The sequence below is a fragment of the Citrus clementina genome, unplaced genomic scaffold (assembly GCF_000493195.1).
Source record: "Citrus clementina cultivar Clemenules unplaced genomic scaffold, Citrus_clementina_v1.0 scaffold_3, whole genome shotgun sequence".
Taxonomy (NCBI): Eukaryota; Viridiplantae; Streptophyta; class Magnoliopsida; order Sapindales; family Rutaceae; genus Citrus; species Citrus x clementina.
In genome coordinates this window covers 43,847,272-43,863,473 of record NW_006262339.1, presented here as the reverse complement: position 1 = coordinate 43,863,473, position 16,202 = coordinate 43,847,272, and the positions used below count along the sequence as shown (strand labels likewise).

The 16,202-nt window shown below is 33.2% G+C and overlaps 2 protein-coding genes across 2 annotated transcripts; one reads left to right on the top strand and one right to left on the bottom strand.

Annotated features, from left to right (window-relative positions):
* Positions 1-2,245: 2,245 nt before the first annotated feature.
* On the bottom strand, positions 2,246-3,558 carry LOC18046345 (auxin-induced protein 22D). The gene is made up of 4 exons (XM_006443859.2): positions 3,226-3,558; positions 2,905-3,116; positions 2,656-2,755; positions 2,246-2,533 (listed from the first exon to the last, which is right to left on the bottom strand). The coding sequence occupies exons 1-4, from the start codon at positions 3,423-3,425 to the stop codon at positions 2,461-2,463; spliced, it is 585 nt and encodes a 194-aa protein (XP_006443922.1). The 5' UTR covers positions 3,426-3,558; the 3' UTR covers positions 2,246-2,460.
* Positions 3,559-12,368: 8,810 nt separating this feature from the next.
* On the top strand, positions 12,369-15,720 carry LOC18046344 (auxin-induced protein AUX28). Its single transcript, XM_006443858.2, has 5 exons — positions 12,369-13,640; positions 14,426-14,655; positions 14,806-14,941; positions 15,094-15,155; positions 15,327-15,720. Exons 1-5 carry the CDS (start codon positions 13,408-13,410, stop codon positions 15,362-15,364), a joined length of 699 nt encoding a protein of 232 aa, XP_006443921.1. The 5' UTR covers positions 12,369-13,407; the 3' UTR covers positions 15,365-15,720.
* The last annotated feature ends 482 nt before the right edge of the window (positions 15,721-16,202 follow it).

Genomic DNA, 16,202 nt, shown 5'->3' with positions numbered 1-16,202 from the left:
CCAAACGGTTACTTGATGGCCTACTTCAGCCTCAAGTATCAACAGTAAAAGCTGGAATCGATCTGGCTTCACTTGCATTGCTGGCTAAGGCTACTGCTTGAGAAATGCTGGAGACTGAATTTTACCCACATGCTTTATATCGTCTCAACAATCACCTGTAATCATTTTACTTTTATGGGTTATTAATCGGAATCAATTTATATTATACCGTTGTATATATCAAAATATATTTCTTCTTTGGGTTATTAATTGGAATCAATTTCCAGCATTTAGCTGTACTTTTGTTATTTAATTTAGATTCTCACCCATTGATGAAACAAAGACACCATCTCTAACAATCGACTGATTTTTATCTAGCTTAAATTTTTTGGTTGCTTTATAGATATCTGTGATATCTGTAGAATATGTATATCACAACCTCCTTGTAAACGTGTGAGCAAATAAATCAAAAGAATGCAAATCCCGAATTTCATTCAGATGGTTTGTTATTACACAGCCCGTCAAACCAGTTTAGCTCTTACTGAATCATGCAATATTGCTTCAACTATGTTAATTTCCAAGGAATACATCAGATAAACCATGCAGCGACGTAACTTTTCCCTCACTCAAAAGTCAAAATGATTGTTATAAAACACAGTTATTTGTTAGTATTATTATTTTTACCACAATGAGATAACTTGTCATGGAAATGATCAATTAATAATGACATTTTGTACCAATTTTCTAGTAAATAATTTATAATCGATCATTGTGAGTAACAACTAATGAAGGGGCTTGGATTAGAGTTTGAACCCACTCACATAGGTAGGAAAGAGATTAGGTGGCCGTTAGGGTAAATTAAAAAAAAATTTGAATTGCATTATGCATTCTAAAATTCAATTCCAAATGATGTAGCATTCATATACAAGTTAGTGAGATAATGTGATTAATTCACTCAAAATTTATGAAAAGCCATTAACTACTTAATGAATGACACATCACATGCCGTATCATTAGAGATAAAATTTAAAACAATATTGGCTATTGTTTCTTCATGAATAGCTAACAACTTTATAGTTATTATCGTATTTGTTATTTATGGTCTTCTAATAACTAAGGCTTTTGAGTTCCCAATATCATGGTCAAGCACTTCTTAGCTCAGTAGTTGATATCTTGTTACTTCATTCTTGAGATTAAATGTTCAAGTCTCCTTATATGGTCAGGAGGTATGCGTATTCTTTGGAGCAGTTTTCCTAACTAGATTTCATAGACTTTCAAGGAGTCTTATTTAGAGCAGTCTAGTCTGTGGATGAACTTTATCAAAGAAGGTCTCGGCAGAAAATTTATGAAACAATTAATCCAAAATTGTGACAACATATTTGTTAGTTTGCTAGCTACGGTTGAAAAGGCATTATAGAAAAAAGAAAATTATAGATGGAAGTGGAAAATTCTCAACGCATTTTGTTTCTAATTTTGTGGAGAAATTAGACGGTTGTCAATTTCCCGTACTAAAATCAATATATACCACCTATCTCTTTGATATTTTTATAATAGTCAATAACTCTCTTAATACCATAATTGTAACCATAATTGTACAATATTATCTTTATTTTCAAATACACTTTTATTTTTATTTATTATTAATTTAAAAAAATCATATAAACGTAAACTAAAGTATTAAAAATAAAAAATTTAGGTTTTGGTGTGAATAAAAAAATTAATAATAAGATAATTTTCTTATACTTTTTGTTATTTTTAAACTTTTTTCTTAGAATAAGTATATATTTTATATTTATAAGATAATATATCAAATAAATGACTCATTTACTTCTTGTTTCCCTTAAATTTTTTTATGCTAAGAGGGTTATTGGTTATTATAAAAATAGTACGGAATAAGTGGTGAATATTTATTTCAGTAGGAGGAAACCAACAATCCCGTGAGAAATTATTTTATCCATTTGAGTTACTAAGACATTCATCCACCATGCATTTATGTATTTATTTTGAAAACATTAACAAAAGTGCAGGGAATGAAACTATATAAAAGATAACATTTTGCAATTTATTATATATTTATACTCTCCAATTAACAAATTGTATGTAAGTTCACTAAAACAAAAATAGATAGTCTTAGTAATTGAGGTAATATATTATTGATTCATGCCGCCTAAATAATTGAAAAAGGCAAAAAAAATTGCATCCATGTACAGTTTGGATCTCGAGTATATATATAATATATATGTTTTTTTTTTTTTTTTTTTTTTGGCAATTCATACATTTTGATCAAGAGCTATCAGTAGGCTAACAAAAAGGCCGCCGTGAAAGGGAAACAAAATAAAATGAGTGAGCATTTCCGAAGTCCGAACATTCATGAGCTGTACATGTGCTTCTTTTCTTTTAATTCTCTGCATAGATCCATCAAAGTCTTGGAGAAACCGTAAAGGAATTTACATATCTGACTCGGTGGGTTTCATATTTCATTCATACACAGGCTAAGCCTTTGGCTTCTGACCCTCTCATGATTCTTAGTCTCTTGCAAGTGGTAATAAACATACTGCAATTAATTAGAAAATGAAAATCGATAAGATTGGTGAAAAACACATATAATTAATTAAAATTAAAAAGGCAATAAAAAATTAGGAGAAATAATTAAACTTGGTGAAAGAGAACACTTACTCCCACGGAACATCGCCAACGAGCATCCAATCACCATCTTTATCCTCGTATGTTGGGGCATAATCAGATCCATTGTAGCCTTCCCTCTCTGAATATTTGCCTGATAATTAAATAAATAATAATAATAATTAACCAAAATAATCAGAATTACTACCCGGATCCCGCTCACGAGATTAATCATCGTCAATTAGTAAATGAAAACGATTCAATAAATTAATCAACATGACATATGATGAATATGAGGCTCACCAATTGTTAACTGGAACATATTTTCCAAGGCATTAAGCAGCTCCGGATAGCACGTGTAAACCTTGAGATCTATCTTTCTCAGATAAGGAGCTCCATCCATGCTTACTTTAACGTACATTCCCCGACATAATTCACTCTCACTTGTCTTTGCTTGTACTTGCAACGTGTTCTTGCGATATGATCGAATCGGAGGCCAACCCACCACTTGTGCCCTGTCATGTAATTATCATATATATATACAAGTTAATTACACACAAAATTGAAACCCAGAAATTAATTAATTTCTTTCTTGATCGGCAAGGTAAAAGATCAGCTACTTACTTGGCAGGAGGAGCACTGTCCCTTTCATCATCGTCTCCAGCATTAAAAGCACAAGAATTGCTCTTAGACTCCTGAGAAATCTCAGATGAAGCTCGCTTATTATTGTTGGCTCTAACACTAGGCTTGTCGCTTCCGGGCAACCCTAATCGCAGCTCAGTTGCCTTCAAATGGTCACTCTCGAAACTTAACAACCTCTCCATTGCTACACTAACAAATTCGCTGAAACTTTTTCTTCTTAATTTTCTGTTATGGATTATGATGTATATACTTTAATTTTGTGTACTCAATCAAATTTTGAATGAGATTGGAAACTGTTAGTTGATGAGAAAGATGTGATGCATGCACAGAGAGTTTTATAGGGGATGATCAGTGAGGGACGTTATCTAGGCCACTTAGTCTCACCGTGCATAAATTTCATCCACACAAGAATCAACCCCACACGCCTTCTCATTCACGCGTCCCGACTAAGCTAGAGTTTGCATCTAGACCTACAGCACGTGGACAGAATAGCGCGTGGGGGGAGTCGTACGTTTTTGGGACAGAACAGATATGGCTGCCTGTCATACGAGGAGCACCCTGTAGTTTGGTGCTGTTGGTGAAGGAGACAAAGGAGGGACAGGCACGGCCGACGGTATTCACAACTGTGGCCCAGGAATGGATGGCTGAGATCAGTTTTATGTGTGGTGGATTTTGCGGGTAAATCTCGAGCGTTGGATTGACGAGGATAAGGACAGCCCATGTGACTTACGGATTCCACGTGGATGTCTTTCATTGGCGAGACATGGCCATGTGGGTAGAGAGATTGGTAGGAATTTTTTAAAAAAATAAATCGATTAGCTTACTAATGCATGATGCATATGACATGTGAAAGGTCAGATGCATGGTCATTTGGGAGTTGACCATCGTAAAAAATAAAGAAGGAAACGAAACAAACAGACAGCAAGGTCCAACAACCAGCGAAGTTAGATTTAATCAAATTAGTCAAATTTTCAACGGGGGGAAAAAAAAAAGGGAACTGGGGTACTAGCTTATACGTCCTGTCATTATATTGTATTAAAAAAAAAAAGTCCGACCAACAAGCGCATAAATCAGTTGATATAAGTCTGTTCTAACTTAACTAAGGTTCTCGGTTCGAGGTTTGAGAATACAGTTGGGTTAAATACTTATTACGAGAGTTTTACCGCCTTAATAGTCCTACTCAGCTCGAATATGAATTAGTCTTGATCTTACTAAGCTCGAATATGAATTAGTCGGGATCAATGTAGTCTTCGGATGCCAGATGATTTAATACACAAAAAAAAGTCTGATCGTTATATTAAATACTAAACACAGCCCATTCGTTGAATCATTAATGTCAGATTCATTTGTTGTTACGTAAATGCATTGGAAGGGAATTCATATAGAAAGAAAAGCATGGTAGAATTAATTGGAATGCATCTGCTTACAATTTCCTAAGAGTAGTTTGTCACAACATTTAATGCTAACATGCATAAGAAGCTCCATAAAACCATTTTTTATGTTAAAAAATTTGATTAGTTTAATCTTATAAAATGTGTAACCGTCGTTGCTAAAAGTATGTGCCCATTGATCTGGTCCGCAGAATTTTGATGCACAATTAGAATCTCAGATGATATAATTATTAATTATTGCTGATATGATTAATGCAGAGAGCTTCAACCGATTGAAAAGGAAGGGAATAATCTGCAACAAATGATGACAGGCTTTCATATTAAATTCATAAATATGCACGCGATATATGATGCAATGTGATTGTTACACATATAAGATTTTCCGCCACAAAGAATTGCGATCTTGGCCTTGACAAGCCTCATTTCACTTGATATCGCTGGTCGGAAAGTATTCAGCTAACAAGATTTGCTCCCAGCTAATTAATAGGCAGCTGAAGCTAATACAGAATGTAAGAATGCGACACTCAAAATGATGGTGTAGACAAGGATTAGAAGTGGCTAGCTACTTTTCAAGACTTCCAGAATTATTTAACAAGTTTGTTTGACCATTTCTTAGGCAATAATTCTCAGCGTATCATACAATTATATATTTGATATTCGCATTACAGTAACTGAGATGAAGATATGAAGATCTTTAGTTGAATTTTGCTTCAAGTGGTGCATGTATAATATGTATGTGCAGTTGATTACGAAGTGTGCAGAATATATAACATGCATACATAAACAATATTCAAGTACTATGATCGATAACATTGAAAATTTGCGCGACCACTAATACACCTTATTGTTCATGTGAAGTGACGAGTTTACGGATTTTGTAAGGTCAGATTTGCTGCAACTACTTATAGATGCCGAATTTTAATTATCTTTTAAGTTTGGGGTTTAGGGAATTAGCGAAGGAATAAGATCAAGGGCGATTGATTTGGCATGAAAATCTCAAGACAAGAATCCAGTGATCAGCTGATGAAAATTCCAATAATAAGATAACATGCATGCAGTTTCAAGGACTCACTGTTACGTACCCTTCACCCAAAGGCAAAAGGAACAAATACTTTAATCAACTTCGGCCAGGAAAAAAAAAAAGAAAAAGAAAAATTTAATAACAACAACAACAAAAAGGGGAAAAATAATAAAAAAAAGGGAAAAGCAAGTCCTTTAGAGAGATTAATGGGGTAGCTTTGTTAGCCTGTGCTTGTGCACTTCGACCCAGCAAGAGTTAGGTCTTTGTTCATCAGAAACCAAAAACATAACCATATCCACACACCCTAAACACATGAAAATACAACTCATGCATGCATGATGCTCGCAAAAAAAGGATCGCAATGGACAAATTAAGGTGTCACATTTGAGACAAAGACACCCTTCTTCTAGTAAAATTGCTGCTTGAGCAATCTTGATTCTGTGAACACAACTCACTTATCTTGTAAGGACCACAGCATAAGGGTCCCCCATTTTTCCCAACTAAATATTTAGTTCTGGGCATTGATTTCTTTAGTGTCTTTCGCCAATTTATTTAGACCCCACTCCATAATGTTCAGATCGATTCTTTGATTTGAAATTCATGTTACATATCATTAATTAGTTATGTTAATATAATCATAGTAATTACCATTTGATAAATAATGAAACTAAACGTATTTCGCTTTCGAAAATTCGATCAAACTTTAGGAAGGGGACAGGATAAGGTAGCACTTATATTTATATTAAATGTCATAGAAGTGATGAGTGGAGTGGAGGGGCTCATGGGATCGAGGAACAGAAGGCAGAAGCATCATATATCACAAGGTCTAAGCACACGTGTGACGTGTTAAATATCAGATGGTGACATGTTGGACACAAGCCGCACGTGATGAGAAAGATCAAATTTTGGAGTTCGTGGGTTCGATCATTTCATTATTCACTAATAGAGAAAGTAAAAAAAGGAAATTAGCTATTAGCCAGGCAGCGCCCACCTTCATTTCCTTCTTGTTCCTGCTGTTTGTGCTCATCAAAATTAAATATGATGTAACAAATACCCTGTGATATACAATAAGTTTTTTGTCGAAGAAACCCATGGGCCAGAGCCATGCATCGATCATTCATGTGAATGAAGTAATTAAGGGATTATATATAACCTTTTAAATTCTTTGCTTTTTTTAATTTTTCATTGGAGAATGAGAGATGTGTTATAACCTAAGGGCATGTTTGGTTGTTGTATTATAACTCCTCAATGCATTAGCTTTATACAAGTCCATGTTTAGTAAGTTAAAAGCTACAAAAACACTGCATAATGGGCCAATCTAATGCGGCAAACTGCCGCTTGCTCTTTTTTTTTTTTTTTTTTTTCCTTTTCGTTTCCAACTTTCCAGCTTTTGCTAACTTTTGCTTTTACTTTAATTTTATAATAATAATAATAATAATAATAAATATTATTTTTTAATTTAATATTATATAATTTAATATTTTTATTTTTTTACATTATAATTATTAATATAAATAAATGATTTATTGTTCAATAATATTATATTCTATTTTTTATTTTTACATTTTAATTTATTAATAAATTTACAATTTATTATGACTAATAATAAATATTTAAATATGAATAATATTAATTTAAAATTAATAATAATATAAATAATAATATAAAATATTAATACAATTTAAATATATTAATATAATATAATATTTAATTTAAATTAATCAAAAAAATTATTATAGTACAGTGTAGTACCAAACATTGTACAGTATTATTATAATACAATGCTAATGCAATACAACATAATACAATATACCAGCATTAAAATAATATAATACAACATAATACAATACGTGTACCAAACGCACCCTAAGAGTCTTATTACAATTTTATTTATAGTACTGATAAAATCTTTAAAATTGGAGACATTGATCATTTTTAAATTACTTTTTGCAAATTGCATCAGTAAATTTTAATGTAATTTAAAAAATAAGAAAAAAAGGTACCCCACCAATAAACCCACCACAGCTTCCAGAAGACAAAATTTTTGGAGAAATTTATCATTAACTCGAAATTTGCCATAAGGTTAACTTTTATTTAAGAGTGATGATACAATCACAAACTTTTAGAGAAATTTATCATTAACTCGAAATTTGACGTAAGGTTAACTTTTATTTAAGAGTGATGATACAATCACAAACTTTTGTACAAACCTATTTTGTACAAACTAATATGCATTAATTCATTGGTTGAATGAAAATATAAAATAATAGAAATAAATCATGTGGGCCAAGAGATATTTAATTCAACCAATTTTATCGTGCCACATCAGTTTGTACAAAATAAGTTTGTACAAGAGTTTATGGCTATATCATTACTCTTTATTTAATATAGTGATAATACAATCACAAACTCTTGTACAAATTGATGTGGCATTAATTCATTAGTTAAATAAAAATATAAAATAAGATAAATAAATCATGTAGGCCAAGAGATATTTAATTCAACTAATTTTATCATGCCACATCAGTTTGTACAAGAGTTTGTGGCTATATCATTACTCTATTTAATATTGTGAGATTTGATGTAAGGTTAGACTCTATAATTCTTCTTAAAATATTTTAATTTTTATTTCTTTTTATGTGGGGTTGTGGAAGGGTAGAAGTTGAGAAAGTTAATATTAGGAAAGATAGTCATAAAATCAAAATGAATCGACTTGATTAATTTAAACGGACTAATTGATTTGGTTTCATTGTTGGTCATTGAAAAAATCCAACTTAAATCGGAAAAAGACATTAAATTTTGATAAAGAGCTTCAAAAAATTAAACTCTTATGGATCAGCTCATAATACTAAACTAATCGATTTTTCTGTTCATTTTGATTTTTTTACATTATTTTACATATTTCTAATTTTTTTAATTGATCTCATAAGTACATGAACAATTAAATTATCATTTAAGTAATGTCCCAATTACATTAATCTCGCCTAATATGGGATTGAACGCAAAATAGATCAATCTCAAGCCATGTCTCTTGTGCTAATTTAATGATGACAGTGATTCCAGGTCCATGGCGTCAATAACATGATTACATTACTAAAGTAAGTTAATTTAAGTTTTCTTTAGAAAAAAAAAAATTAATGCATATATACGAATCGCATATAATGGTGTATTGGATCTTTTCAAGCATACGTAAAATTAGGTACCAATTTTGTCGACCATGGATTATGGTCCACCATACGCATCCCGGGGGCAGATATATATATATATATATAAAAGGGGGGTCCCCCAATGGGGGCGTGAGTAGAAATAATAGCAAATACTGGCCCCAGATCAGGCCCAAAGCTTAATCACACTGACAGTTCCGTGTCTACTTGTTGTGCTCGGGCCACTTTCTTAACCATAGCCCACCGCTGGCCCATTCGACTCGCAAAAGTGAGACAAGATTTCCGGCAGCGTGAGGCCCACCTCATCCATAATTAGGAGCCTTTTAGTGACTGCTGCTACTGCTGATGATGCGCTGATGCTATAATAAACCAATCACTGTCACAAAGCCGACAGCAAAGCAAGAAGCCAAGAAAACGTGTAACTGGTGACCGTGGCCACGAGCATCGCCACTCATTCGTGCAAAATTGGATTGGTCTAATCTTTGATTCCTTCAAACACAAGAAGGGTCACTGAGTTTGGTCTATCTATAGACCTTGACTTGCGAGGGAATGTTCATAAATCATAAACTACGATTGAAGGGTTGATTAATTATTATTATATTATTATATAATCAATTATTAGATGAATTTGTTCATTAATTTATCATTTCTTCCCCACACTCAATAGAAATATGCCTGACATATTTAAAATCACTATAAGCTAGCTTCATTGCCAGTTTATAGTAAAGTAAGCATAGCTTCAATGATATATTACCGTCGCACTTAGTTTTCATTTTTTTTTTTAAATTCAAAAGAAAAAGAAAATGAGTCTCTTAATATAGCTAGCCATTTAATTAAATTTCTATAATTAAAACCAATTTTGATTAAGACATTTTGTGCAGCTCAATTATCAAAATTTTCTGATGAAGAATTTGGAGTTTTGTATGTGGTAACTAGCTGGAATGAAGAGTGCATGTCGTATGTAGAGTGCGAGTGCACGTAAGAAGTGGGCGTCCGATTAAGAATACGGTTGCAAAGTGAAGTGATAGTCATATAACTATTCCTTATTTATAAAGTCTCTCTCAAGGGACAGCAGAGATAGCACAAAAGCAAAGCATTTCTTTTAGAATTTAATGATATTAGGATCCGCTCTTACAGCATCGAATTGAGATTTATGCTCAAAATAGAATCGAAAGGCACCAAGAATCTGTCATTAAATTTAATATTTTTGACCATCTTCCTTTCCCGGTTTGGGTTTCCTCTGACCCTAGCTGCTCTCTCAACGCGTACAATTTATATTGACCCATATATTTTTTAATCACCCACCGCCCAATTACTAAACTATCAATATCTCTGATCTATACACACACACATAATCATTGCATATTATCATTGGTTTAAAATGATTACCATCATCTACAATTATAACCCTATATATAGTTTTAAAAAATTATATATATATAATTATTCTTTTATGGGACACCTTCATTTTTTTTATGCTGACGTACTAATAAGTCATATAGTTTAATAGAATTAATATATACATACTATTATACTTTATAATTTTATAATGAATTAAATATTAACTGTAGTAAAATATATAATTTAATTAAATCATATAATTTAATAACGTGTTCGCATGAAATATATATATATATATATTTTTTGAGACCTGCCACTGAATCTTTTGTAGGGCTAAGTGTCAAAACATAACTCAAGTGATCTTAAAGCTGAATCTCTAGATCTTCATTGGAGAAGAAAATCCTCTAAGATAAGCCTCTTTGATTCTAATTAAATAGATTCCTTTTTTATGATGATCAATATAATAATAAAACTAGATGTGTGTGAGTGGCCTGGTGTCTATGGTGAAAACTGAGAAATTAAATTTTTTTTTTTTAAAAAAAAGGTGGCAGGTGGGTCAGTGGGATGCCCTGCAGCGGCGCACATGGGATAGGGTTCGAGACATAGGCGACACAGCCATGAGCCTAAAATTTCACGTGGCCGCTTCCATGGGACCCCCACTTTTCTTCCTCCTTCAATCTCCATGAATCTCAGCACATGCTTTTTCTTACACTTAGGTCCCACATTCTTAACCAACCAGCTGAATGCTGATCGACTGCTGAGAGAAGATGGAGAAGAAGTTAGCACTAGAACCCTCCGTCACTTCTCCAGAAAATTTGAAGTGCAAACGTACGTGTTAATGGAGGTTAATTAATTGTGTGTGGGACAAATAAATAAATTTGCTTTCATTGCTATTCAATAAAAGCATAAAAATGGTGGGTGTTTCGTATATCTTGCAAATTGGAGAACGTGGCTTCCATGTATGCATGCAAATTCGAGAACAACATAGCACATACCAGCACCACATGATACAGTTTTGCTTCATGCGCATGCCCTATCTAGCTAGCTAGTCACAGACAGTTAAGTAAGTGTGCTTGTCAAGTAAATGCGCATCTTTAATATCTTCTTTTGCACCCACAATTCTTTTTGGCAGGCAACTTATAATGTCTAATAGGCACATACGAACATACACTTTTGAGCTTTGTTTTTCTCATAACTACTTCACTAGCTGGTGCTTATAAACACCATACTCTATGTATAAATATATATGCAATACAACAGTAGTACATTGGTGTATATAATTAGGTCTAGAAAAGCTCCGTTTGATATGAATTTTCAAATAGAGTTTATTTAAGTAGAACCTTTATTAGTAGAGTTTTTATAAAAAATATTTTAGTTGTTTAGTTGTCAACAATAACTTTTTATTAAAATTATAAAATTACTTTGGTAAACAAGTTTTTTTAAATTATGTTGTGAAAAGAATGAAATAAAATTATCAAATAAGTAAATGATATTTTAGATATTTTAATATTAAAAAAATTTTCAACATCCACTCCCAAAGCTCTAAAAGTTAAACTCTTATTAGTAGAGGTAAAATTACTTATTGAATCTTTAAAAGCTTTTATTAGAAAAACAATCAAATAACAACAATTTTTTTAAAAAAGAACTTATGAAATTACATAAACATTTGTTACTATTAGATATATCTTACCAAATAGGCACAAAATATGAATACAAGTATCCAAGCTTATATAAAATTTATATCAGTTCGCAACTCTGCACACTGCATGTGTTCATTCAGTGATCATATAGCTAGCCTTTTCGCATATTATTACATAAATTTGGTTACATATTCTGCTTAAAAGATGACGGGCTGCCGCATGCCTTGAAATTTTTGCGTTAGTAACGTTTTAATTAAGCTCTGAATATTTGTTGCTTGATGGTTACAATCAAGGACGTTTTAATTAAGTTGTTAATTACGAATGTATAAGCAGAACGTTAAATTGTAGTGATTTAACACGTTAATTTCTCATATAATTTTAGGTATGGGTTGCAACACAATATTATCAGGAGGGAAAAAAGATTAAAAAGAGAGAGAGAGATTGAGAGAGAGAGAGAGAGAGAGAGAGAGAGATGAGAGGCCGCAGCCCCCACGGAATTGTGTTGATAATGCAAAAACTTCTATATATATAATAGATGAAAGATTATACACAGAATCTCTCCAAAAAGACTAAAAAGCTGAAAAAGAGAAGCTTTTCTGGATCATCATGAGTTTTTCAAGTGGCACAGCACTGGTGCTTCCTGGAAAGTCTTTATTTATCATCTCAATTCTCTAAGTCTCCACGTCCGTCAACTTGGTTAGATTTTTTCCCCACCTCTCTTTTCTCGAGTTTCGAAACTTGCCAGTGCCGGTACATTATCAGTTATGGATCGACTTGCTAGAGATTTCACTCACTATATTATCATATATACGTAGGGTCAGAAAGATTATAAATCTATTTTATATTCTCCAGGCTAATACTTTTACCCCAACTGCAGAAAATTTCAGTTTCTTGCTGGTAAGACCTGACCACAAAACTCTAATGGCTGTGTCAGCTTATCCTGAAGTCAATCCAAAGCTCACAGATTTTCTCAATTATTAATTTTTCTTCTAAATGATTGAAAGGTGAAATGAAAAGTGATTATTTTCCGATCACAGATTTAAATACATAAAACAGGATAAAAACTGACAAGAATTAACAGTGGGCCGCCAATGAGCGAAGCCCTAGTATAGTTAAAATGGCAGAGCTTCCACGCGCACATACACACACACACAGTCAATCTCTCTCTTCACAAGCAGAAGCAGTGAGCAATCATAGGATGCTTGCTGACATCACCAAATCGTCATCTATCATGGCAGGGTTAGGATAATAGAGCCCACACACGTGTCCACGTGTCAAAATACGAGAAATTAAACTGGAAAAAGACAATGCATCTATCCGTATATTAAATAACCCGCTCGGAGGCAAACACACAACTCTTTCCGCAACGTCCCGCCCGTTATCTCTAATACTACTACTACTACTACTACTACTAACAATTCTGTCTATCTCCCAAAACAAAAAATGCTTTTGTATTAGCATCTATATTAACTGTACTTACTTTCACTTTCATTTTCAATCACACCAATCCAAAAGAGCAAAAAAACAAAAGAAAAAAAAAACTCGAATATAGCACAAAAATTGGCGAAAGCAAAAGTGGGCGTCCGTTTCAGAGAGGTGAAAGTACCATGGAAGCACTGGGGCTAAATATGGGGTTTGAAGAGACTGAGCTGAGGCTAGGGTTACCAGGAAATAGAGTACGGAGTGAAGGAGAAGGATCAAGGAAAAGAGGCTTCTCTGAAACTGTGGATTTGAAGCTTAATCTTTCTTCTAAGGACACTTCTGAGAAGGTGAAGAGCTTCCAGAAGGAGAAGCATCCTCTTCCTCGTGCCACTGATCCACCAGCCAAGCCTCCAGCTAAGTAAGTCCTTTCTTTTTATATTTTCACTTGTTTCTGAATCCAGTTTCTTATGCTCTATATATGGTACTGCATGATTAATCATGGCATCATGGGTTAGGGTTAGGTTAAGCAAGCTTAGAGTTAGCCTGTGTGCGTCATTGTATGTCAGAAGTCAGAAGAGAGGAATTTTTATATTATCATCGCTTCATATTTTGTCCAGCTTGAGCTCACAAATAGATCTCGAAGATAATTACATATTATAAAATGAAAAATTGATATCAAAGCCCAAAAAGAGTTGCAGAAACACAAGCCTCCGTATTAATCTTCTACTTCTACATGTCATTTGTATTTTTGTAATTAGGGCTAAGCTCATCATGATTTATTGAGCTAGCTAAGAGATGATTGATATAATTCTCTCTCTATCTTTCTCCTTTTTCTTTCTTTTTATCTTTTTATTTTGTCCTCTCCTATCAATAATTTCAGAATTAGCTAGAAACTTACAATCTTATTTTTCCCAAAACCTCCTTCAAATTTATCAAAATTTTATCGTCCACTGCACAAGCTATGCAAACAAAATCTCCTGGCATACACAGTGCTGACAAAAATTTCATGGCGAAGCAAAAATCAGGCCACGTATTTAGGCACATGAATTCTCAATTAATTCCCCGTTTAAACTTCGTCTCATACACCTTGTTTTCTTAATTTCTTTACTCTTATATAAAATAACTTCTTTAATTCACAGTTGAATGTTTAAACAAATTAATAAAGGTGAATAATATTGCATAGAGTGGAATTTCAATTTTCAGGACACAAGTTGTAGGTTGGCCACCAGTCCGATCGTTCCGAAAGAACATGCTAGGCGTCGTTCAAAAGAGCAGCGGCGAGGAGAGCGACATGGCCGGCGGCAATAACGCTGCATTTGTGAAGGTTAGCATGGACGGAGCACCTTACCTCCGAAAAGTTGACTTAAGGATGTACAATACTTACAAAGACCTCTACGATGCCTTGGGCAAAATGTTCAGCTCCTTCACCATTGGTACATATACACATTAATAATAAAACCCCTTATTATTATTGTTATTATAATAATTTAGTTGATTTCTCGTATTAATTATATATTTTTTTAAAATTCAACGTTATATAACACTTATTGATTTGACGTACGTGTAATTAATCCTCATTGAAGGCAATTGTGGATCCCAAGGAATGAAGGACTTCATGAACGAGAGCAAGCTCATGGATCTTTTGAATGGTTCTGACTATGTTCCTACATATGAAGACAAAGATGGTGACTGGATGCTTGTTGGCGATGTCCCTTGGGGGTAACTACTTTTATTTCTTTCAATTCCTTAACTATCGCCTCCATTTACTCACTGAAACCGAAAATTAAACCATAAACCTAATAATTAATCATACAAGTCTTTCATCTCAGTTTAGTTTATTGATCGACTTTTTATTTTTATTTTTTAATCAGGATGTTTGTTGAATCGTGCAAGCGGTTGCGTATAGTGAAAGGCACTGAGGCTATTGGACTTGGTAAGTATCTTTTAACAAAAGTTTTTATTGGAAGAGGTAAACCTAACCTCTTCAATTAGAGATGAAAAAAAAAATTATTGATTTGTTAATTTTCGATCAACGAAGCACAAAGTTTAATGTCCTTTGATAAAATAACACTATTAAATTATACTGTTTCTACTGGGATTTCAGCTCCAAGGGCCATGGAGAAATGCAAGAACAGAAGGTAAGTAGTGAGTAATAATTACAGCCTGCTCCATTGATCTCGTGGACGCTAGCTAGTTGTTGTAGAGACCCACCAATACGACGGTAGATCAAGCGCTCAGATGGATAGAGCAGGATGCATAATATTGTTACAGTGTTTGTGTAATGTTATCGTTTGATACATCAGTACATGTGATGAGAGATACTTAGAGTATTTATTATTGTGGACATATATAAACAATAACAGATCCTCGGTGTTCCTATAAGACTTGGCTATGTCGACTGTCGTTGCTTGTGTTAGTGTGAATGGCTTGTTTATTAATAATTGTAATAATGGACCTGTTTGTACTTGTTATTTATTGTGTATGCTTCGTGCCTCCAATTATTTATTCAATTTTCTTTTATGGGATTCTTGGTATCATTCGCTTCTTTCAAATAGTCATTGAAACACATATTTATTATATATATTCGCTAGTTTTGATCTTGTTGAATGAGGGGGCAATATCATGTGCAATGTTGATGGAGCATTTACTTTACTCATGCCCATTTGTTTAGGTTAGTTGATTTATTATCATAGTTATAAAAGAGATAGCTGCCTCCATGCTAGTTTATTTAGGCATACTTTGATTGGATAACAAAAACGGAAATTAATGGAAGGAAAGGAAAACAAGTCGCGTTATGTGTGAATGATGTAGCTCTTATATAAACATTTATACATTCGACCAGTGACTGTGGTCACTTCTATTGAATGCATTAAAGGTATTTGCTACCATTTTGTAATGAAATATTAATTGTTAATCCAATTAATCAACAACACATGCCAACGAACAAATTTTCATAGTTGAATAGTTGATTAGCCCGACC